The sequence below is a fragment of the Barbatula barbatula genome (assembly GCF_947034865.1).
Source record: "Barbatula barbatula genome assembly, chromosome: 9".
In the NCBI taxonomy this organism is placed as follows: domain Eukaryota; kingdom Metazoa; phylum Chordata; class Actinopteri; order Cypriniformes; family Nemacheilidae; genus Barbatula; species Barbatula barbatula.
In genome coordinates this window covers 24,286,366-24,310,465 of record NC_136772.1, presented here as the reverse complement: position 1 = coordinate 24,310,465, position 24,100 = coordinate 24,286,366, and the positions used below count along the sequence as shown (strand labels likewise).

Below are 24,100 nucleotides of genomic sequence, written 5' to 3'. Positions count from 1 at the left end.
GTTACAAAACTTGTGTAATCTTTTATAAATAACCTTTAAATCATGTGTTTTGTCATCTGTATAGAGTAAACGCCACAGGTCATGTCACCTTTACATCTATAATAACTGTTAATGAGGACTGTAATTAAGCAGATAATGATTATTATGAGAATAAGATCCTGTATGATCATTTCATGAATTGAAACGTTTTCTGTTCGTGGTTATGTTTGGACGGATGGTGGTCACGTGTTTGCGTTCCGGTTGCTGTACGTCGCATCACGCAGCAGATGGCAGCACGTGAGCACGCGCGCGCGCGCGGTTAACGGGGCCGGTCGGAGGCTCGAGCGTCTCCGTCAGTGTGATTCCGTCTGTCTCTCCGGGAGCAGCAGACATGGCGACTGCGCTCGTCTTCTTCCCGATGTGACGCGACGCGACTCCGAGCGCTCGACATCACCGTTCAGCGGCTTTATCGCCGAGCAACGCACGCACAGGTGTATCGCGTGAATCTATACGCGGGGTAAGTGCGCGGATTTCTCTCATTCACGGCTCTGTGATCGGAAGAGATTAAGCGATAAATCCAGCTACAGATTTGAGTTTGTCGTTACACCATTATAACGCGAGGCGGTGTTTTATCTTCACGAACACGCCCGAGGATCTTTAAACCTGCGCTTTGTTCAGTTCACAGCACGCGTGCGGCGGTAACCGCGCCGCTTCCATCAGAATCAACGCGATGTGACGCGACGCAGCCGCTTTATTTCTCTCGTCCGTGTGAAGAACAACGCGACGCGTGTCTATGGACATCATTCATTATGATCACTTCTCTGCGCGTGCTATTGCTCGTGGTCTTTTGTTTGACAGCACGCGCTGTGTTCATCATTTCTCTCGGTTTTTAAATGTATAGATTGAATTCGTGTTCATTTCTAATATATTTTCTTTGTATTTACTGTTGCTGAATAGTCTCGAGCTCATATTTGGTCGCAGTTATATCGTGAACGCGCGTCTAGAGATGAATGAATGACGTGTAATAATAATATTAATAATTCATGCTGTTGATCAGATTTGTATTTGTCTTTCAGAAAGAGTTCAGCTCTAGTGATTTTGAAATATTATAGAAATGTTTTTCACATTGTGTGATGAGGATGATGAGGATGCATCACCATTAATGTGATTTCTCCAGACAGATGTTGAATGCATGGACTGCTTGTGTTTTATTGTCCGATCTTCATCATGTGCTTTATAGGTTTGAATAATTCGCATAAAACATCACAGTCCTGTAGTTACAGTATAAGAACAGCTGTGTTCAGTCATCATCAGAGATGTGTTTGTATGTGACAGATGATCAGACTGTTATTGATGATGTGCTTGAGTCTGTTGTTATTGTGAGTCCGGTCATGTTGCTTTACAGCAGTGAGATTAAATCAAGTCTCCTGATTCTCATTTATATCTCTTGCACACGCCCCCCATTCAACAAATATCCCATAATAACCTTAGATTTACCAAAGATGTTTCATTTGAATGAAAGATAATTCTGTGTATTTCATAACATACATTTCATATATTTACAGTTTCACTTTTTCAGTTCAGTGTTTTTATTGCTATTTCTGATATGAAAAACAGACAGACAGGCTTTGCTTTATTGAAGGAAGTAGAGAGCAGTTATTTCATGATGTGTAATAATAGCAGAATATCTCTTTATTATTTAAAATAATGTTATTGTGTGTGAGGAGAAGCGGTCAGATGATCCATAGAGATCACTTTCTGTTATTACTTATTCCTCCTCTCTCTCTCTCTCTCTCTCTCTCTCTCTCTCTCTCTCTCTCTCTCTCTGTGTCTCTCTCTCTCTCTCTCTCTCTCTCTCTCTCTCTGTGTCTCTCTCTCTCTGTGTGTCTCTCTCTCTCTGTGTGTCTCTCTCTCTCTCTGTGTGTCTCTCTCTCTCTCTGTGTGTCTCTCTCTCTCTGTGTGTCTCTCTCTCTCTGTGTGTCTCTCTCTCTCTGTGTGTCTCTCTCTCTCTGTGTGTCTCTCTCTCTCTGTCTCTCTGTCTCTCTCTCTGTCTCTCTCTCTGTCTCTCTCTCTCTCTCTCTCTCTCTCTCTCTCTCTCTCTCTCTCTCTCTCTCTCTCTCTGTGTCTCAAGATTCAAAGATTCAAAAAAGCTTTATTGGCATGATAAAAAGTGTTTTACATTGCCAAAGCAAGAAGATTAAATATAAACATTCTGTATAAGTTTACTTTGCTGAGCTGTTGCTTCTGTCCAGTGTTTGAGATATTTTTCTTCTTGTGTTTTTATCATTTGGTTAATTCTGGCTGGAGTTTGGGGTTCAGTTGGACACGTTTGGGGTTTTAGAGTTAGTTCTGAGATCAGTTGGATGAGACAACTTTTCTCTGGGTTCAGCTCCTGGTGACGTAAGGTTTTGTGATGGAGTGATTCTGTATCGCTGTTCTTAAGGTGGTTATAGAATTTAATCGCTCTTTTTTGTATTTTAATTATTAGAGGATATAGTCCTAATTCTGCTCTGCAGGCGTTGTTTGGGGTTTTGCGTTGTACCCGTAGAATGTTTTTACACATTTCTGTTTGCAGAGTCTCAGTTGGGTGTTTGTCCCATTTGGTGAACTCTTGGTTGGTGAGGGGACCCCAAACCTCACATCCATAAAGTGCTATTTCTCTGTCTCTCTCTCTCTGTCTCTCTGTCTCGCTCTCTCGATCCAGGCTTCAGTAGTAATGACATCAGTGCTCTGGTATGTGTAATAAACATTGAGAATGATGGGCACACGGGCCGATATGAGAGGCTGGAAATCTCTGTGAACACATTAATATGAGCCCATAACGTTCTCTTAAAGGATCCTGCATCCGAACAAATCATCCTTGTTGTGACGTTTACACGTGTTAGCGTGACATTTGTGTTTCTGTTGTTTACAGGGTGAGAGAGGAAGATCATGGTGGAACAGGCTCAGACATCTTCAGCGGGACAGAGGTTAGGAGCTCCAGAGACTCTGGGCATCAGCACCCTGGAGCCTGGACACAAACCCCCCGCAATACCTCCTGGAAGACCCGTGAGCGTCAGTGTCCTGCTTCTGGACGACAGCGAAGAGACCTTCGACATATCGGTGAGATGTTGTCTAAATAGAAGGCGTTTAATGTGCAAACTTTCCTCCTCCTACAATTGAACCGAAGAATATTAGGGTGTCTTTTACTTCATTTCTCTTCAAAACTACACCTCGGATGCATTTGAAGATGCAGTAAGTGGTTGCTAGGTGGATGCTGGGACATCATTCATTTGCTTGTGTGTGTATTGTCAGTTTGATTCGCATCGTAAGAGTCTTAGGAAGGATCTTGGAAATCAGGTCTCTGACACACTAACACACTTCCAGCGTCTTTACAGAACAGCGACACATTCTACACTTTCAAATCTGGGACATATTCACACATCAGTGAGAGAGAAAGCTGAAGAGACCGCTGTCAGAAAACTGCTGTAAGTAAAGGAAGCGATCAACAGAGGAAGCTACAGTGAAACACTGTACATATTTATGTATCATTCAGGCTATATGATGTCAAAAGATCATCTCTCTGCATGTGTTTATTGTGTGTGATGAAAGTTTCCCATCAGTTTCAGACGTTCCCGCTGGATAAGCTCTGTGTGTAACACATCTTACATTACAACAAGAATATTTACACAGACAGGCATTAACAGACAGGATTAATGGTAACAGGGTTGACAGTTTTATTTCATTTAGACAACATTAGACTAGTTCTCAAAATCATGTTGTTGCAAGGGAACAAAAGTGTTGATTAGAAAGGATTTAAAGCAGAGATTTGCTTCTACTTTGTGTCTCTTTTTTTGGTCGAGCTTTGTGTATCTGTTTTTGTTGCATCTGCCCACTTTTCTGGTTGCCAGGGTGTTGCTATGCTGTTGCTGAGAGTGTTTTGAGTGGTTATTTTGTGACAATTGTGTTCAAAGGCTTGCTAGGGTCCTCTAAATCACCATTTGTTTATTATAAATGTTTGTTATTTTGTAGCAATCCATTTAGCTGTGTGTGCGTGTGTGTGTGTGTGTGTGTGTGTGTGTGTGCCCTTGGATGGCACACAAAAGAAACACCTGCTGTCAACAATCTCAATGCCGGCTGTTATTTCTGACCTCTTCTCTGCCCATTGAGAACATTAATGGAAACTGTGTGTGCGTGTGAGCGTTGGGCTTGTGATCAGAAGGTTGCTGGTTCTAATCTCAGTGTCAGCAGGTCATGACTGAAGTGCCCTTGAGCAAGACACCTAACCCCTGATCGCTCTGCAGTAATGTGACACTGTATAAAAACTACTTGTCTGCCAAATGAATAAATGAGAAATGTAAATGTCTTATCATCGGCTGTATTAATAATCTGTTGACTGTGTAAAGATAAGTTTAAACTACATAAACAAGTGCAACCTGTTTACGTCATTATGTTATCTGTAATGTGTTAAAGGCATTGTGTCTTCGTCCCCCAATGTTTGAATAAAATACTTTTGTAAGTCTGTTAGTGAAACTCGTTTTGTGTGACGTTAAAGGCAGACGTGATCATGTCCTCTTGACTCTGGTAAAGACGCTGACAGAGCCGTGTCTTTGTGCACACATTTCTCTCTGGAAAATGCCTCAAATCTAAACCAACAGGGCTGAACAAATGTTTCAGTGTGATTTTCCACTGACTGAACACCAGTTCCTGCAGGGCTGACATCATACACACACACACACACACACACACACACACACACACACACACACACACACACACACATGTTGTCTTATGACCTTTCAGTAATTAACTTGGCTTATGTTAACTAGATATAAGGGGTCAATTCTGTTTGAATAGCGAGAGAGAGAGACAGGCGGACAGATACACATGTACTGCTACAGACAGGCTTAAGTCAATATAAAGGAACAGCTGTCTAACAGCTGTGTTTAAATCACTGTGTCTGTGTCTGTATGACAATATGTTCATTGTCAGCTACAAGGAACTGCATGATGGCCATCTATTTAAAACATAGTTGTCTTTCCAATTCCTTCAGAATGTTGGACAGGCTGCAGTGAAGCGATTCATTTACATTTAGTCATTTAGCAGATGCTTTTATCAACAGCGACTGACAGAGAGTTCAGGGAGCAATAGGAGATATGTCATAAAGAAGCTATAATTCAATAGATGCTAAAGCAAAGTTATTAGTTTAAACAAAAGCCAGAACAACACCTGTTGAGAGAAGAGAGAGAGAGGGTTAGTGTACTTCTTTCTTTTTCACCAAGAATTGATTATGGAGTCATTATTCACCTACTGTTGGGTCGTTTAAACATAGTTACTGTAAATCAATGGCACCACTAGCCTTAGTGTTACTCTGAAAGAAATTGTATCTCGGCTAACACACAGTCGTCTTTTTGAAAATCATATAAATAGTTTCTCGCTACAACTTTGAAAGAATCACTCTACATTTGTTGTTGTGATGTCACAAGACATTCTGGAGGTTTTGTTGTAAGATGCTGAAATGAAAGCGTTTTTCAAGCATCATGTAGCGATATATTTATCTATTTTTGTTGTTGTTGATAGCATCGATGTTCTGGACGGGTGTTGTTTGAGATGGTCTGCTCACATCTCAATCTCGTTGAGGGCGAGTACTTTGGCCTGGAGTTCCAGAACCATCACAGACGGACGGTGAGTGAGATTAAATGCATTTGGGATAAACCTGAAACAGAGGCTTTATGAGGATCTGAACTCATCTCGGCTCTGTGCTCTACTCCACAGGTCTGGCTGGATTTACTAAAGCCCATTAGAAAACAGATCACACGTAAGAGGCCTCACAACTGTGTGTGTGTGTGTGTGTGTATCTCTGCTACAAGACAACTATTGTCTTAACATTCATGCCAAATGTATACAAATGTAACCTTACGTTAGATCTCAAAGTGTTGTGTTGTGTGTGTGTGCTTGTGTCCAGGGCCCAAACACACAGTTCTTCGGTTTGTTGTGAAATATTTCCCCCCTGATCCTTCTCTAATTCTGGAGGAGCTGACCAGGTGAGAACATGTCTGTTCTTTCTTTCAGAAAAGTCATCCCATGTCTCTCACATGTGTTCATATGGCTGTTTTCTCTCAGGTACTTGTTTGCGCTGCAGGTGAGACAGGATCTGACCGGTGGACGTCTCACATGTAGTGACTCCAGTGCTGCTCTTCTGGTGTCTCATATCATTCAGTGTATGTTAAAAAACAATCCACACTTCATTTGATTTTGCATTTAGACTGTAGCAACCACAACTCATTTGATAAAACGGCCGATTGGATCAGCCATGAACAAAGCCGTGTAATAGTCTATACACACAGACACACACACACCAGAAACCTTTTTTGGGGTTAAAAACCCAAATCCCATCCTGTTTAAATTCACAGAGTAAAGCCGCTGTAATGTTTATGCATATCTTCTGTACCATAGAAGGTTTTTTCATCCACCTGATGATTTGTCATGTTACTGTCTTTAAATCTGAAGGTCAGACAGAAATATTTATTGGCCTCATGTATATCCGTCTATCAGTATAATTTCTTTTTTAAGAATTACACACAACTGTTGCCAGTCTTTCACTTTTTCTGTTTTTGATCTACATCATTCTGTCTGTGTGTGTGTGTGTGTTTCTTCAGCTGAGATTGGTGATTTTGAGGAAACTCAATGTAGACAACATCTTCTAAACACCAACTACATCCCTTCTCAGATGGCTCTGATGGACAAAATCATGGAGTTCCACCATAAACTTGTGTAAGTCCTTTTTTATCGCATCCCATCAAAACGGCTGAAGATGTACACCAGCTTCACATCCTCAAGAACACACAACATGTCCCAGTGAATAACACAAAGCTGTGTGTATGTGTGTGTAGTGGTCAGACTCCAGCAGTGTCAGATAAGCATCTGTTGGAGGTGGTGTGCAGGTTGGAGATGTACGGCATGCGACTTCACCCAGCTAAAGATCGAGACGGGACGAAAGTTAGTCTGGCTGTTGCACACAATGGCGTCCTTGTGTTTCAGGTACACACAAACACAAGCTTAAATTAAGTTCTAAATGTAGGTTTGGGGGAGCCTGTCAATCACTAAGAGCGTATATAAACAGCAGCCTTCGTGCCGCCCCAGCGTCAGTTCTTCTGGCATCCCGCCTCCTCCCCAACTCCTCCAGCTTTTTTCTCATTCTTCCTCTGAGAAGTTCTATAACAAGAGGGGTGTTGAGCTTGGAGCTCGAGCCAAGTCTCGGGACAGCAAACCAAGTTTGTTTACTCTTATTGACTAAGACTGAACGGGCAGGCGAACTCATGAAGCACACAAATGAGCAACAGAGTGCTTCATGTGAGTTGTGTTTTATTCAGGGTCATACCAGGATCAACAGCTTCAGCTGGTCAGATATTCGCAAACTGAGTTTCAAGAGGAGAAGGTTTCTTATCAAACCCAGAGCAGAGCCAAGCGTGAGTCTCAGTTAAGTTCATTTGAATTAAAAGCGTCTGCCAAATGTATGAATATAAAGGGATTCTCTGTCTGCCTGTAGAAAAATGTGAGTCCAGATACGTTAGAGTTTCTGATGGCGAGTCGGGACTGCTGTAAAATGTTCTGGAAGATCTGTGTGGAGTATCATTCCTTCTTCAGACTCTACGAAGAGCCCAGACCCAAACCCAAACCGGTGCTGTTCAGTCGCGGCTCTTCCTTTAGATTCAGGTACTGTCACATCTCACATAAAAGTGAAGTTAACTCAGAATCATGTTGTTACCGCAGTTGTTTGTGGATTTCATATTTTCTTTTCTAACGCAGTGTAATGTTTTTAAATGTGTGTTCTTTTTGTTGATGTGTATTTGTTTATTGAGTTCTGATTAGAAGAATGTAGGAAGTGGTCCTTTAAAACTCCTGTTTTCTCTGCAGCGGGCGGACACAGAAGCAGGTTATAGATTATGTGAAGGACAATGAGTTTAGAAAACTGCCCTTCGAGAGGTGAGTCTGGTGGTCAGTGTTTTGATTCCTGTAAGATTTATTTAGTGTGTGTACAGTGTGTGTTTGTTTTTCAGGAAACACAGTAGAGTTCAGCACAACAGCAGCACATCACCTTTACTTGCTGCCCTGCCAAATCAAGTCAGTGTGTCCACATACACACATCTGTTTTTTATCTGACACGCAATACCCAAGAATCCCTTAAGATTGAAGTACTGATGTTTGTCTGGTGTTTCTCTCTCTCAGGCCAGGAAGCAGAGCTGGGAAGGATCGTTTTTAGTAAGCTCAGAAGATTCGGCTGTATTGCGACCCTGTGGAAACTCGTCCCCCTCCACCCAGCACAACAGATGCAGCGATCAAACTTTCCACGTTCAGGAGGACAGCAGACGTCAGGCCGCGGAACAAGCAGGTCTGGCGTCCTGTGCGGCCAAAGGCAGCAGCTCGTCTATCCCTTATATCGACTGCAGTGACGCAGAGTTTAGTGAACATGAGGTCAGAGGTCGACTCAGCAGGTCTCAATCGCACACACGTGACAGCGCGTCCGATCGCAGCACGGGGTTCGCCGTTACCCGCTCGCGTCAGCAAGACAGATACCTGGGCAAGTTCAGACAGAGAGAGTCTCCCCCGCTTTCCCCTGTAAGCCCCGCCCACAGTTATCCCAGCCCCTCCTCCCCGAATCAAAACTCAAGCTTTTACGAATCGCCGTTTTTTGGGAGCAGAGCTCCAGTCCGCGGGCCACTTCACAGCACGCTGCTGGATGAGCTGGCCGCTAAGAGTCCCATTAAGCACTACACGGGCACCAGGAGCCTGACGTCTAGCCCCGCCCCCTCCTCTTTCCACAGGACCGGCTCGCTAAGCCAGGCCCAGTATAACGGACACGGCGGGCAGTACTTAAATTCAAAAGCGGGGCTCCGGGAGGACAGGGGTGGACTCTTTAGTAGCTGTTCTCCGCTTATGAATCGAAAGTCCCAGAATGTGGAAATAACCACACGCGTCTCGATTCAGCCACACACCCCGGTTTTCTCGCGTACCGACAGAACGGCCATGTTAGAGCGCAGGATGCTGGCCAACGGGCTAACGCCTCCCGGTAAGGCCAATCTGAAGCCGAACTCCCCGCGTCGCCGCTTCGGCGCGGTGCAGATGATTGACGGCTCCACTAGTAGTGGAACAGATACCAGCGACTCCGAGGAGGCGGATACTACCGGCTCCTGCAGCCAATCGCTGGGGTTTGAAAACCCTCGTAGCTCGTCCCCCCTCCCCAGAAACAAGTACTCTTTCGGCAGTCTGCTGCTCGATGAGCTGGATGATGAGGGAGGTGTTAACCTCAGTGATGAAGAAGGGATGCAAGTGTTTAGCTGCTAGCATCCTCACGTTGTGTTGGGTTGCCGCTCAGAGGTTTGTCTTCTTGAGTGCGACAGGCCAGATTAGGGATGTAATGATTCATCGTGAGTTGAAAATGTATTATAATATGTGATGATTCAAGGCGGTTGAGATGTTATTTGAATCGCAATACGTTTTGAACAGCAGGGGCCGCTGTCTGTTTTTACTTCAAACTTGGAAACCGTGGATATGCTGATATTTCTTAAAAGTTACATAAATCAAAGAAAGGCACAGACAAAGTCTTAGTTTGTCTACTTTAAAGAGACATTTGTGTTATTCATTTTTGATTTGATTTGGAATCTGTTTTAAAATCGCAGTTTAGTTTTGTTATTTGGCATAAAATATATTAGAATTTTTTAAAGAGATGTGCAGCATTTGAGAAATGCAGAAAAGAGCAGTTGTTCCATTTCTAATTTGTCTCAACTCATGTTGTAAAATCAACCGTGAATGAATCGTATGGAGGGATCAGTGAATCGTTACATCTCTAGGCCAGATGTTTATCCTTGAGGGGGTCGAGTGAATTTTGTTGTGCCAAGTTCCACACGGAACCCAAATGCAAACAGTTCTGATGCTGTAACCGAGGGATGATGTCACTCAACGCGCCTTCAAGTCCTTCTTAAGTCAAGCTTTTCTCTCTGAAAGCTTTTCAGTAGTTTGAAGGTATACAAATCTGTAATTGCTTTATGGGAAAGTTTCCAGCTCGATTGGATGCGCGGCCTTTAATATTAACAACCAAAGATGTGGGAGGTTCGTTTGCATTTGGCGTGTTTTGTCCTGCCGTTTGTGACCCAGAACAGACCAACCGCTCATTTCTAAGCTGTGATGCATCAGTCGACAAACATGACACAACCTGCGTGAAATAGAGCTGACGGCTTGATCTCTAAATCTAATTCGTGGGACTTGAAGGAGGTGCTTGATTTGAATAGAGAACCCATTCTGAGGCCTTTAATGTCTCGTGTCTGTGGAGAAAAGACTGCAGACACCATCACATGTTTTCATAAGGTCTTATGAGAGTTTGTCTAAGAACGCTAGGAACGTAGCAGAAATGATAGTGGTGTTTTTAGAAGCATGTATTTTAGGACCTGCAGCTGCTTCTTTATAAAACTCTCACTCATTTATACCTTTGACATTTCATGTCTCTTTCTGCCTGAGACTCAGTATGATCTGTTGCTTTGACAGAGCACCACAGATTTGGACATTTAGCATTTTTATCAAATCTTTGCATGATTTTCTAGGTAGTTTATGAATATAATGGATTTATTGTGTCAGAACTGTAATGAATGTATCTGTCAGTAAGAGATTAATTTAAAGGAACAGTTCACCTAAAAATTCTGTCCTTCCCCTCCTGTCATTCTGAACCCACCTGTCGTTCTTTCGTCGACAGCGCATGGTTTACTCTTAATGTTTAAAACAAACACATACAGTCACTGTGAACTCCACAAAGGACAAATGTGTAAGAATCAAACTGAAATGTAAATAATGTTCTGGTGGTTTGGGGTTTGTTGATGTAAAAGGCTTTGAGATGCACTGAATGTTTCTCAAACATTCTTCGTAACTTTGGTTTCTTCCGGGAATGAAAGACATGTAGGAATGACATGACGCTGGTAAATGATGACAGAATTTTCTTGATGAAGGGAACGGTTCATGGCAGCATCTGTATCTCCCTCATTCACACACACGGGTGTTTGTCCTTCAGTGGGGATTAGAAACGTTTTATTAACGGATTACAATTTATTTTTAGGAAAAAATCAAAAAGCTTTTTTATAGCTTCAATGATAGAGGCCGTGTTTCTCATCCCCGTCTGTCTGATATTCACCTTTTGTTGTACACTAAACCTGCTTTTCTGCCCTGTCTGTTTTTGCAAACTGAAACCGCTTGAGCTTGTCGCCCTTTTCATGATCAATAAATGCTTGTCATGTTTTCTGCACTAACGGCCTTTTTAACAGTAAACGTTGGGTTGCATGTATTTTCCTCTCGCACCGCACTGAACTCTGGGTAATGTTCACACATGAAGATGCTTTTGAATGTGATCTGTGATCATCTGCTTTTGTTCACACAATGAATCGTTCGGTGTGAGTCACGCCACCTGCTGTTCATTTGCGTGAACGACACATGATGATGTTTCTCAATGTCTGTGTTCAGAATGGAGTACTAGCCTTCTGTTTGATTCAAGAATATGAAACTGCCTGTAGTACACAACGTCATGGTGTATCACTTTGGAAATGATTATTGTACATTTTAAACCTCTTTTTCATCGGATCAAAAGTTAGAGGCCCATTTGACGGAGATCATTATTTCTGCAGAGCAAATAAGAACTTTTGTTTAAGTCTCATCTGCGTCTACTGAGAAAACCACTCAGAAATCTCTCAAATGTGTCTGTCATTAGAGTTTGAGAAGAGACGATGTGTCAAACTGATCTGTCACGTCTGCAATCAAAAGTCAATTTCATTGAAGATCTCAATATGAACTCAGATATTTCTCATCACATACAGATGATCTGACCTCTACAATCCACACATATTTACACCTCAATAGTCTTCATGTGTCTCAACAATGAATTTCATGAAGAGAAGAGAAACATGCGAGACTTAAAAAAAAAGATCTTCCTCTGATGTATTATAGATTTATACAGGTTTACGTCACGCTGAACGTGAGCACGATGCATTGTGGGATATAAGTTAAATAGGCTTTGATAAACAGACTCTTTGCTCTTCTGAACATAGCGCTTTATTCTCATTATTCTGATGTTTTCTGCCTGATCTGTATGAACCTCATAGACTTCTTCAGTACACGATGTATTTTGTGCACTAGTGTCAATAAAGCTGCCGTTGGTCTTTCCAGACTGAATTGTTTTTAAGGCTTCTAAAGCTGTTGTTATTCTGTCTGTCTGGACTGTGTGCGCATGTCTCACTGTCTGTCTGCGCTGCGCTGCACTCAACATACACTCATGTTATATGTCTGTCTGTGCATTCTTTCATTTACATTATATGATGTTTTATTAACAAAGTTGGGGAGGAGTATGTGCTAACCCGGCTGGCTTCCTATAACCAATCTCACAATCATCTTTTAGCCCGGGAGAAAAACCCCTACAAATAGACAAGACGCCCTGCAGGGGGGCAGAGCTGAGTCTGGGCACACACCGGCCCCTTGTGCCGGGACAGCACGCCAAAAACGCATAATATCCGTCCCCCGTCTCTAGTTATTAAATGCGAGGCGAACTCGTGAAGTTATACACGTATGTACCCTACTAGTCAAAGGTTTGGACATAACTGTTTCATGTGTTATATTACAGATTTATTATTATTAGTGGGGCCATTTTGCACATTTTAAAATAATAGAGAAGCACTGTATTCAAAACTTAACAATTCAATTTATGATTATGATTATCAGGTCATGACCAATAAACAAATCAGAGCAATTTTATTTTAGATGTTGTGTATAGATTACTGTTGACCGTGTCAAGATGTGTTTTAACTCTTGTGTGGTGTTCAGTTCTGTGGAACCCATTTTCCATGTTGACCGAAAGATCGTGTGCTTATTATTTATGAAGATAAACATCTGTCTATATCACAGATCTTTGTTTAGTTTGTTTTAACTTTGCTATGATTCATCCGAGGTAAATCACTCATGTCTATGTTGCTTGTTTTCGGGATAAAGTAATAATCTGTCAAGTTTAATTCCATAAATGTATGGCCGTATTGATTGTAAAACTGAATAAGGATGTGAGTCCATTGGGTGAGTAACAAAAACATCAACATCACACAAGAGTTAAACTGTATAAGAGTCCTTCATTTCATTCAGTATGTGCAGTTGATCGTTTTATTTTGTTTAATATAAATGATTATTCGTAGGAATACTTTACATTTTTGTCAGTAAACTAATGTTGCGTTTGACTTTTGGCGTACACATCATCATTAATGTTAGTGCTGGCGTCTGTGTTTCATTTATCATGACCGCAGTGCTCACTGGAAACACAACACATGATGTCGGGCAAGTACTAAAGTTAAAGTTTAGAGAGGCACCAGACACACACACACACATGTGGTGATGATAGTCATGAGATGATGATGTCATGTCGTCCTCAGAGGTCACGCGTGCTCTGGTGACTTTAGTGAACGGTCACGCTGAAGACTGCAGAGGTGTGACCCCGTCCCCCCTCATCTCACCTCTGCTGAACGACACCGCCGCCAAACACATCCACGAGGATGATGACAGCAGGAGGAAGGTGAGAGAGACGTTTGTATTACATTGGCATACTGTCATATATAATAATGGAGCAAAACATGCTGTGTGAATATGTGTGCTTTACATGCTATTACATGTCAATCATGATCATTCAGTGTAAGAAACACACACATTCATTGTGCTAACAGTGGGGCATGTTGTCACACTATATGCAGTTGTAACGTACACTACCGGTCAGACGTTTTGCTCTTATGTGTTCATAATTTATGCTAATATCATATAAATTCAGTGAAATTATGAAATAAAACAAAGGGTAATTATGTTTTGTGAAACGTGTTCTATCTGATCATCTTCCTTTGGACTTGAATTTGCTGAAGTGCTTTCTCTTCATTTTCTCGACGTCTCGCCCCGAGATGCTTTTTAAAGGAGTTGCCATCTGTTCTGTGCTCTCATTGGCTGCTCTTCTTCATTGTTCAGTCGAATTTGTCATTAAATAAAATGTTAGTGTTGTCTTAAAAAATCTTTGTTTGCTAAATAAGTTTCAGACATTTAATCACACACTTTCAGATCTTTATTAAATAAGATTTCAATCAAGTGTCCCAAAACGCTAGTGTAGGCCTTTGACATGATGATGAAGATGTGACTTCATCAGTGTTTCATTAAGGGTAACTGTGTGTGTGTGTAGACGTGTCCTGCAGATGCAGCATACTTCATTACTAAAGAGCTGTTAAACACTGAGAGAACTTACCTGAAGGACCTGGAGCTCATCACTGTGGTAAATGATGAACACACACATCTCATGTGTCGTCTTTAGCCCACGGTGCATCAGGTTTAAAGAGCTCTGTGTCTCTCTCTCTCTGTGTCAGTGGTTTCAGGCAGTTTTGGATAAGGAGGAGTGTGTTCATGACTCCCTTAAGAAACTACTGACCTCCACATATGAGCCTCTACACAAACATCACACATTATTCCTGCAAGAGCTCCACGAGACCATTTCACTGTGGTGAGGAACGCATGCACACGCGCACACACACAACAACACGAGAGTTTGGATTTAAAGCATCTCTGTTGTCTGTAATGATGGATCCGTGTCATCGAGCCACACATTGACATTGCTGGCGTCTTGAATGATGGCCGCCCGCTGGTGACGATGGTTTTATGATGTGATTCAGGGATGTGGACGTTCAGCGTGTAGGAGACCTGCTGCTGAAGCTGATGCGGGATCTGAAGGTGTGTGTTTTGTGGAGTGTTTGTGGGTTGTTATGAGTGATGTTAAAGAGCTGTTGTGTGCTGTGTCACAGTCTCTCTCCGCCGAACTGCAGATGACATCAGCGTGTGTGTACGCGCTGGAGAAAGCGTGTTCTGCGTCTCACAGACTGGAGTGTGTGTGTCGTGAGTTCGAGCTGAAGAAGGTGTGTTACGTTCCTTTAAACGTCTTTCTGCTGAGACCGGGACATCGACTGCTGCACTACACACACATCCTCAACCGACTCTGCAAACACTCTCCAGAGACACACACACAACACACACGCTGCACAGGTGAGACACTACACATCCATACTATTCCATACTCCTCCATGTATTAGGCTGACCATGTTACATTCTACCCCAGACACGTCCTGGTCAGGGCATCGGGTGCGTCCTCCAGACGTCTATATTCACACTAGAAACAGGACTTCACATCTGTTCTGTTCTCACATTATTCAGTCTAAGGGATACTATTCAAAAACTTCTGACATCATGTGCTCCCCCTCATGACATGTCATATCCGTATAAATGACTTGGTCCTGATGAAGAATGTGAGAATGTTTTCAATTCTGTGACATTATTGACCGCCATAGTAGAAAAAATGTGCCTGAGAACTGTTTGTGTTCAACAGAATGAAGAAATATAGGATATTATTTTCCTACTATGGTAGTGGATGATGTCAGGACCTGAGGAGGAGTAAATGACGTTCACAGACTAAAAGACCTTTACGATCACGAGGAACATGTCTGTCTAGTGACTCGTCTCAGTGTATTTGCATGTCATGTGTAGGTGTGACATATCGCTTATTGCTCCCCGAACTCCGTGTAAGTGGCTTTGGATCATCAATGTAAATGTCATGTGTTTGTTTGTGTTGTAGCTGCGTTGGCTGAGGTGTGTGAGTTGGAGGCGGAGCTTCATTCTTCTCTACTGGAGATTGAGAATCATCAGAAACTCTTGGAGCTTCAGAAGGATGTGACCGGTGTTCAGAATGTGTGCGTGTCTGGACGTCAGCTCATCAGACTGGGCTGTCTCAGTAAACTCTCGGGGAGAGGACTTCAGCAACGCATGTTCTTCCTGGTGACATTTCACTACACACACACACACACACACACAGATGTGATGGATTTAGCTCTGAACGCTCTCTTTCTGTCTTTATGTGGAGTCAGTTCAATGACGTGCTCCTGTACAGCACTCGTGGGATCACATCAAGCAATCAATTCTGCGTACACAAACAGCTTCCTCTCCGTGGAATGACAGTAAGAGCAGGACATGTGACTGAAGCCGGTGTTCATGTTATTGACTGACATGAGAATCCTCTCGTGTGTGTGTTTAGATCCGGGAGAGCGAGGACGAGTGGGGCGTCCCTCATTCCTTCACACTGATGGTACAGCAGCAGTCACTGGTGGTCTCGGCATGGTACAAAATAGACTTTATCGCTATAGTATACTGTATGATGTAATGGATTTGATTTTTTACATTTATGCTACAAGATCTTTCATTTTTATAAAGAGATGATCTTTTTGATCAATTTTTGTTGCAAGACGTTTTCATTGTACATTGTTTCAAGTACTATCATTTAAAAGAGAGTCAAACTTAGTCTAAGTCTATATTATAAATCACTTCAGACGGTCGGCTCAGAAGTAAAGAATAATAAACTATTTCACTTCATGTGATTTAAAGGTGTCCTGAACCGGATGTTTTAATCATTTAAGCATTTGTCTCAGGTCTATTTTGACCTTCACATGGTTCTTACATTAGAAAACATCAAAATCAATAAGTTATAGGCTATTTTCTACTCTGGTGTTGAGGCCGGCTCAAGAAACTCTCTTTTTTTATGGGCGGGCCTCATTGAAGTGAACGCCCACTGCTACGATTGGATAATAGTTGCAAAAGCAACAAGGACGACTTCAGTTCTGACACTTACAGGATGTTCGTTTGAATACGATGAGCTTTTATATAACAGAAGCTCCGGTTAAAATTTGGTTTCTTAATTCATGACACCTTTAAAATCTCATCATCATTATCTCCGTGATTGTCCAGACACACCCTTAAAAGAACCATTTTGGGTTCCACAAAGAACCGTTTAGTTAAAGGTTCTTTGAAGAACCATCTCTTTCTTATGAGCCTTTTTAGCCACAAAGAGCCTTTTGTGAAACAGGAAGGTTCTTGGGATGTTAAAGGTTCTTTATGGAACCATTTATGACACAAAGGTTCTTCTATGGCATTAAAGAACCTTTTGAAGCACCTTTATTTTGAAAAGCGTACAGAGACAGACTCTTCAGTGAACCCTCAAGTGTGTGAGATAACGTGCGTCATAAATACATTTGAAAGTAAATCAATTCTGTGTGTCTCAGTTCAGAGTCAGAAATGGAGAAATGGATGGAGGATTTAAAGATAGCAGTCGATCTGGCGGAGGAATCTGATGGACTGACCGCTGACCTGCTGATGTCTAAGAAAACCATCAGTAAGTCACACATGTTTACATCACGCTCTACCTGTATAGTCTAAACATGATTGATAATACATAAATACAATCAATTCTTTTCTAATCCCGCAGTATGTTTGTCTAGAAGGTCTGAAGGTCAAATGCGTCTTGTTGAATTGACATTAGCATGTAAATGTTGCAATCATAGTTAAACAAGAGCAAAACATTTATTGTGTTGTTTGTCTGAGGGTGTAGTTCAATTGGTCTTTTGAAATTTTCCCAGAATCCTCTGGGGTTTCAGAAGTGGAGTCTAAGGATGATGTTGGCGAGTCACAATCGTCTCTAGTGCGTCATGGCAACAGCTCGGCAAACACGCTTCACCGTGGCAACACTACAGTACACGTGTGTTGGCATCGCAGCACCAGCGTTTCCATGCTGGACTTTAGCATAGCGTTAGAGGTACTAGCCTGACATCTGCCTTGCGTGTGTGTTCTGTGTGTGCGCCGTGTGTGTGTGGCATGTGTATGCGTGCCCTGTGTGTGTGTGCCCGTGTGTGTGTTGCCTTGCGTGTGTGTTCTGTGTATGTGTGTGTGTGCCCCTGTGTGTTCCGTGTGTGTGTTGCCTTGCGTGTGTGTTCTGTGTATGTGTGTGTGTGCCCCTGTGTGTTCCGTGTGTGTGTTGCCTTGCGTGTGTGTTCTGTGTATGTGTGTGTGTGCCCCTGTGTGTTCCGTGTGTGTGTTGCCTTGCGTGTGTGTTCTGTGTATGTGTGTGTGTGCCCCTGTGTGTTCCGTGTGTGTGTTGCCTTGCGTGTGTGTTCTGTGTATGTGTGTGTGTGCCCCTGTGTGTTCCGTGTGTGTGTTGCCTTGCGTGTGTGTTCTGTGTATGTGTGTGTGTGCCCGTGTGTGCCCTGTGTGTGTGTGTGCCCGTGTGTGTTCCGTGTGTGGGTTGCCCTGCGTGTGTGTTCCGTGTGTGTTTCATGTGTATGCGTTCCGTATGTGCCCTGTGTGTGTGTGCCCTGTGTGTGTGTGCCCTGTGTGTGTGTGCCCTGTGTGTGCGTGCCCTGTGTGTGCGTGCCCTGTGTGTGTGTGCCCTGTGTGTGCTAGCCCTGTGTGTGTGTTCCGTGTGTGTGTGCCCTGTGTGTGCGTGCCCTGTGTGTGTGTGCCCTGTGTGTGTGTGCCCTGTGTGTGTGTGCCCGTGTGTGGGTTGCCCTGCGTGTGTGTTCCGTGTGTGTTTCATGTGTATGCGTTCCGTGTGTGCCCTGTGTGTGTGTGCCCTGTGTGTGCGTGCCCTGTGTGTGCGTGCCCTGTGTGTGTGTGCCCTGTGTGTGTGTGCCCTGTGTGTGCGTGCCCTGTGTGTGCGTGCCCTGTGTGTGCGTGCCCTGTGTGTGTGTTGCCCTGCGTGTGTTCCGTGTATGTGTGTGTGTGTGTGTGTGTGTTTCATATGTATGCGTTCCGTGTGTGCCCTGTGTGTGTGTGCCCTGTGTGTGCGTGCCCTGTGTGTGCGTGCCCTGTGTGTGTGTGCCCTGTGTGTGTGTTGCCCTGCGTGTGTTCCGTGTATGTGTGTGTGTGTGTGTTTCATGTGTATGCGTTCCGTGTGTGCCCTGTGTGTGTGTGCGTGCCCTGTGTGTGCGTGCCCTGTGTTTGTGTGCCCTGTGTGTGTGTTGCCCTGCGTGTGTTCCGTGTATGTGTGTGTGTGTGTTTCATATGTATGCGTTCCGTGTGTGCCCTGTGTGTGTGTGCCCTGTGTGTGCGTGCCCTGTGTGTGTGTGCCCTGTGTGTGTGTTGCCCTGCGTGTGTTCCGTGTATGTGTGTGTGTGTGTGTTTCATATGTATGCGTTCCGTGTGTGCCCTGTGTGTGTGTTGCCCTGCGTGTGTTCCGTGTATGTGTGTGTGTGTGTGTTTCATATGTATGCGTTCCGTGTGTGCCCTGTGTGTGCGTGCCCTGTGTGTGCGTGCCCTGTGTGTGCGTGCCCTGTGTGTGTGTGCCCTGTGTGTGTGTTGCCCTGCGTGTGTTCCGTGTATGTGTGTGTGTGTGTGTTTCATGTGTATGCGTTCCGTGTGTGCCCTGTGTGTGCGTGCCCTGCGTGTGTTCCGTGTATGTGTGTGTGTGTGTTTCATGTGTATGCGTTCCGTGTGTGCTCTGTATGTGTGTGCGTGCCCTGTGTGTGCGTGCCCTGTGTTTGTGTGCCCTGTGTGTGTGTTGCCCTGCGTGTGTTCCGTGTATGTGTGTGTGTGTGTTTCATATGTATGCGTTCCGTGTGTGCCCTGTGTGTGTGTGCCCTGTGTGTGCGTGCCCTGTGTGTGTGTGCCCTGTGTGTGTGTTGCCCTGCGTGTGTTCCGTGTATGTGTGTGTGTGTGTGTTTCATATGTATGCGTTCCGTGTGTGCCCTGTGTGTGTGTTGCCCTGCGTGTGTTCCGTGTATGTGTGTGTGTGTGTGTTTCATATGTATGCGTTCCGTGTGTGCCCTGTGTGTGCGTGCCCTGTGTGTGCGTGCCCTGTGTGTGCGTGCCCTGTGTGTGCGTGCCCTGTGTGTGTGTGCCCTGTGTGTGTGTTGCCCTGCGTGTGTTCCGTGTATGTGTGTGTGTGTGTGTTTCATGTGTATGCGTTCCGTGTGTGCCCTGTGTGTGCGTGCCCTGCGTGTGTTCCGTGTATGTGTGTGTGTGTGTTTCATGTGTATGCGTTCCGTGTGTGCTCTGTATGTGTGTGCGTGCCCTGTGTGTGCGTGCCCTGTGTTTGTGTGCCCTGTGTGTGTGTTGCCCTGCGTGTGTTCCGTGTATGTGTGTGTGTGTGTTTCATATGTATGCGTTCCGTGTGTGCCCTGTGTGTGTGTGCCCTGTGTGTGCGTGCCCTGTGTGTGTGTGCCCTGTGTGTGTGTGCCCTGTGTGTGTGTGCCCTGTGTGTGTGTGCCCTGTGTGTGCGTGCCCTGTGTGTGTGTGCCCTGTGTGTGTGTGCCCTGTGTGTGCGTGCCCTGTGTGTGTGTGCCCTGTGTGTGTGTGCCCTGTGTGTGTGTGCCCTGTGTGTGTGTGCCCTGTGTGTGCGTGCCCTGTGTGTGTGTGCCCTGTGTGTGTGTTGCCCTGCGTGTGTTCCGTGTGTGTGTGTGTTTCATGTGTATGCGTTCCGTGTGTTCCGTGTATGTGTGTGTGTGTGTTTCATGTGTATGCGTTCCGTGTGTGCTCTGTATGTGTGTGTGTGTGTTTCATATGTATGTGTTCCGTGTGTGCCCTCTGTGTGCGTGCCCTGTGTGTGTGTGCCCTGTGTGTGCGTGCCCTGTGTGTGTGTGTGCCCTGTGTGTGCGTGCCCTGTGTGTGTTCCGTGTGTGTGTGCCCTGTGTGTGCGTGCCCTGTGTGTGTGTTCCGTGTGTGTGTGCCCTGTGTGTGCGTGCCCTGTGTGTGTGTTCCGTGTGTGTGTGCCCTGTGTGTGCGTGCCCTGTGTGTGTGTTGCCCTGCGTGTGTTCCGTGTATGTGTGTGTGTGTGTTTCATGTGTATGCGTTCCGTGTGTGCTCTGTGTGTGTGTGCCCTGTGTGTGCGTGCCCTGTGTGTGTGTGCCCTGTGTGTGCGTGCCCTGTGTGTGTGTTGCCCTGCGTGTATGTGTGTTTCATATGTATGCGTTCCGTGTGTGCCCTCTGTGTGCGTGCCCTGTGTGTGTGTGCCCGTGTGTGTTCCGTGTGTGTGTTGCCCTGCGTGTGTGCCGTGTATGTGTGTGCATAATTCATATTTCAGTGTTTTAAAGCCGTTCATTGTGTCTGACAGAATCAGCTCTCAGGGAATCTGCTCAGAAAGTTTAAGAACAGCAACGGTTGGCAGAAACTCTGGGTGGTTTTCACCAATTTTACTCTGTTCTTCTACAAAACACATGAGGTAATACACACACTGTATGTTCACGTGTACAAACCCTCACACCGCAGATCTTTCCGACATTCTTCTTAATATATAAACTTGTGTTTACTTTCTACATTTCTCAGATGTGTGTGAAATGTCTGAAGTCCCGCTCACTTCTCTTTCTTCCAGGATGAATATCCATTGGCCAGTCTGCCATTGTTGGGTTACTCGATAACTGAAGCTGGCGAGTCAGAAAACATTCATAAAGATCACGTCTTCAAACTGCATTTCAAATCTCACGTCTACTTCTTCAGAACTGAAAGCGAATACTTTTTTCAAAGGTACTGGACACAGTTTCAGCTCCTCACACACTTCTCATAAAAATCAAACAGCCCACAATTGGATGAATTGTTTTTACTAATTGAACGGCTTATTCACATTTATCTCTGTCCTAATATTACTGCAGCTGCTGTATCGATGGTCTTGTGTCACAAAACTTTCTCTTTATGAATAATATGAAATGAATAGTTCTACAATAATCTTGCTTGTTCTATAAACACCATGACCTGTGCTGTGTTTGACCTTTTTGGTGGTTTTCTTACTTTCTCCTGTAAAGTTGCTTTGGAACAATGTACATTGTGAAAAGTGCTATATAAATAACATTTAATTTAATTTAACTGTTGTTGTGCAGTGAAATATTGTATGTGTAGAAGCTTGAGTTGGTGTAAAATAACTGCTCATTGTCAGTAAAGTCAGATGTAGTGTTAATGTGTAGTGTTGCAGTAATGATTGTAATGTATTGTGCTAACATTAGATTTGTGATGTGTTTTGTGTAGATGGATGACAGTGATCAGAAGTGCTACAGTCTCTGCCAGCAGAATTCGCTATCTGAACCGCACAGAACCAGACTAAACCACACAAAACCAGCTATCTGCACCACACGCAACCAGACTAAACCACACAAAACCAGCTATCTGAACCACACGCAACCAGACTAAACCACACAAAACCAGCTATCTGAACCGCACAGAACCAGACTAAACCACACAAAACCAGCTATCTGCACCACACGGAACCAGACTAAACCACACAAAACCAGCTATCTGAACCGCACAGAACCAGACTAAACCACACAAAACCAGCTATCTGAACCATACGCAACCAGACTTAACCACACAAAACCAGCTATCTGAACCACACAGAACCAGACTAAACCACACAAAACATGCTATCTGAACCGCACAGAACCAGACTAAACCACGCAAAACCAGCTATCTGAACCACACGCAACCAGACTAAACCACACAAAACCAGCTATCTGAACCGCACAGAACCAGACTAAACCGCACAAAACCTGCTATCTGAACCGCACAGAACCAGACTAAACCACACAAAACCAGCTATCTGAACCACACGCAACTAGACTTAACCACACAGAACCAGACTAAACCACACAGAACCTTGTATCTAAACCACACAGAACCTGATATCTGAACCACACGCAACTAGACTTAACCACACAGAACCTGGTGTCTGAACCACCAGAAACTAAAAAAGAACCCACTGCCTGAACCAGACCGACACGGAGCTCAGTACCTGAACCAGACCCACACGGAGCTCAGTACCTGAACCAGACCCACACGGAGCTCAGTACCTGAACCAGACCCACACGGAGCTCAGTACCTGAACCAGACCCACACGGAGCTCAGTACCTGAACCAGACCCACACGGAGCTCAGTACCTGAACCAGACCCACACGGAGCTCAGTACCTGAACCAGACCCACACGGAGCTCAGTACCTGAACCAGACCCACACGGAGCTCAGTACCTGAACCAGACCCACACGGAGCTCAGTACCTGAACCAGACCCACACGGAGCTCAGTACCTGAACCAGACCCACACGGAGCTCAGTACCTGAACCAGACCCACACGGAGCTCAGTACCTGAACCAGACCCACACAGAGCTCAGTACCTGAACCAGACCCACACGGAGCTCAGTACCTGAACCAGACCCACACGGAGCTCAGTACCTGAACCAGACCCACACAGAGCTCAGTACCTGAACCAGACAGATGACAGAAACCTGAATAAGCCGCTAGAATGTCTCTATTTATGTGTGTGTGTGTGTTGATGTTTTATCATACTTTAACATAAATTACATTAAAGGGGAATATCACCACATCACTTCTGAACCTTTAATGTGATCAGCCTGTGGCAGGTGTTTTTATCTTTGTATTTGTTTATAGAAAACAGTGAATGCTGTCAGATGACATTGGTTATTAAAGCAGGTCTTTCCGCGCTTTCACTCTGAGACAAAAGCCTCGTGGGTCACTACCTGGAGAAGGACCGAGATCACCGGTGTGCCCTTCACATGTAAAGTGCCTGACCAGTGGTGTTATCACACATGACCGGTGCTATATTATTCACAGGACGGGACAGACATGTTTGCTGAAGTTTAACTCGGAGACATTGGAAGAGTTTGGGAAACTGAAAATAAAAGTGAAGGTTCAGATGTAAACCGAGAGGTGGAATTCCCCTTTGAATGTCACTCACACAGGTGCTTTTTTACTCCAGTGGTGGAAACATTTCAACTATTTCACGCATTTTTACAGAAATGTGTTTTACGTAATGTTTTGTATTTTAATATGCATTGGTGAAATTCAGCCATAAGCGTCTGTTTCAGTGCCATACTTTTATAGTACAAATGTTTGCAACTTAAGCATCTAAAACCAGGACAGCTTCCAGAAGCCAGCGTGCCAAAATCAGTTCAAGTGTTTCCGCGTCCGTTGAACAACATTAGGACTTTAAATGAAAAATATATGATTTTTTCCTAATGTAAATTGCAACTCTTTATATTTATAATGTGCCATGAAGAGTGTGACGCCTATAAAAGAAACATTTATCTCTCTGTGACCATTGATAATGAAGAAAGAGGATGTTTTGTTATGTCCTGCTGTCATAAAACTAAGAAACTTTACACACATTGTACATGTAAACACATGTTATTTTAGTCAGCTTGAGCCAAAACACTGAAGTGAAGAAGAGAATTCAAGCAATAAAAGCTCATTCCAGAAACCCGATGAGTTTGTTCTGTGGCATTCTTG

The 24,100-nt window shown here is 44.1% G+C and overlaps 2 protein-coding genes across 4 annotated transcripts in view; one reads left to right on the top strand and one right to left on the bottom strand.

The window, feature by feature from the left end:
- cUnh2orf76 (chromosome Un C2orf76 homolog) overlaps nt 1-24,100 on the bottom strand; it is a 292,668-nt gene that overhangs the window by 47,404 nt on the left and 221,164 nt on the right. The window lies entirely within an intron of this gene.
- On the top strand, nt 295-24,074 carry LOC306898887 (FERM, ARHGEF and pleckstrin domain-containing protein 1). Its single transcript, XM_079464761.1, has 26 exons — nt 295-496; nt 2,894-3,081; nt 5,539-5,643; nt 5,734-5,776; nt 5,924-6,002; nt 6,082-6,179; nt 6,618-6,732; nt 6,852-6,999; nt 7,332-7,427; nt 7,508-7,674; nt 7,876-7,944; nt 8,019-8,082; nt 8,188-8,350; nt 13,407-13,546; nt 14,192-14,281; nt 14,373-14,506; nt 14,676-14,733; nt 14,805-15,042; nt 15,629-15,828; nt 15,918-16,007; nt 16,085-16,167; nt 17,106-17,215; nt 17,460-17,635; nt 20,927-21,034; nt 21,185-21,336; nt 21,832-24,074. Exons 2-26 carry the CDS (start codon nt 2,911-2,913, stop codon nt 21,905-21,907), a joined length of 2,973 nt encoding a protein of 990 aa, XP_079320887.1. The 5' UTR covers nt 295-496; nt 2,894-2,910; the 3' UTR covers nt 21,908-24,074.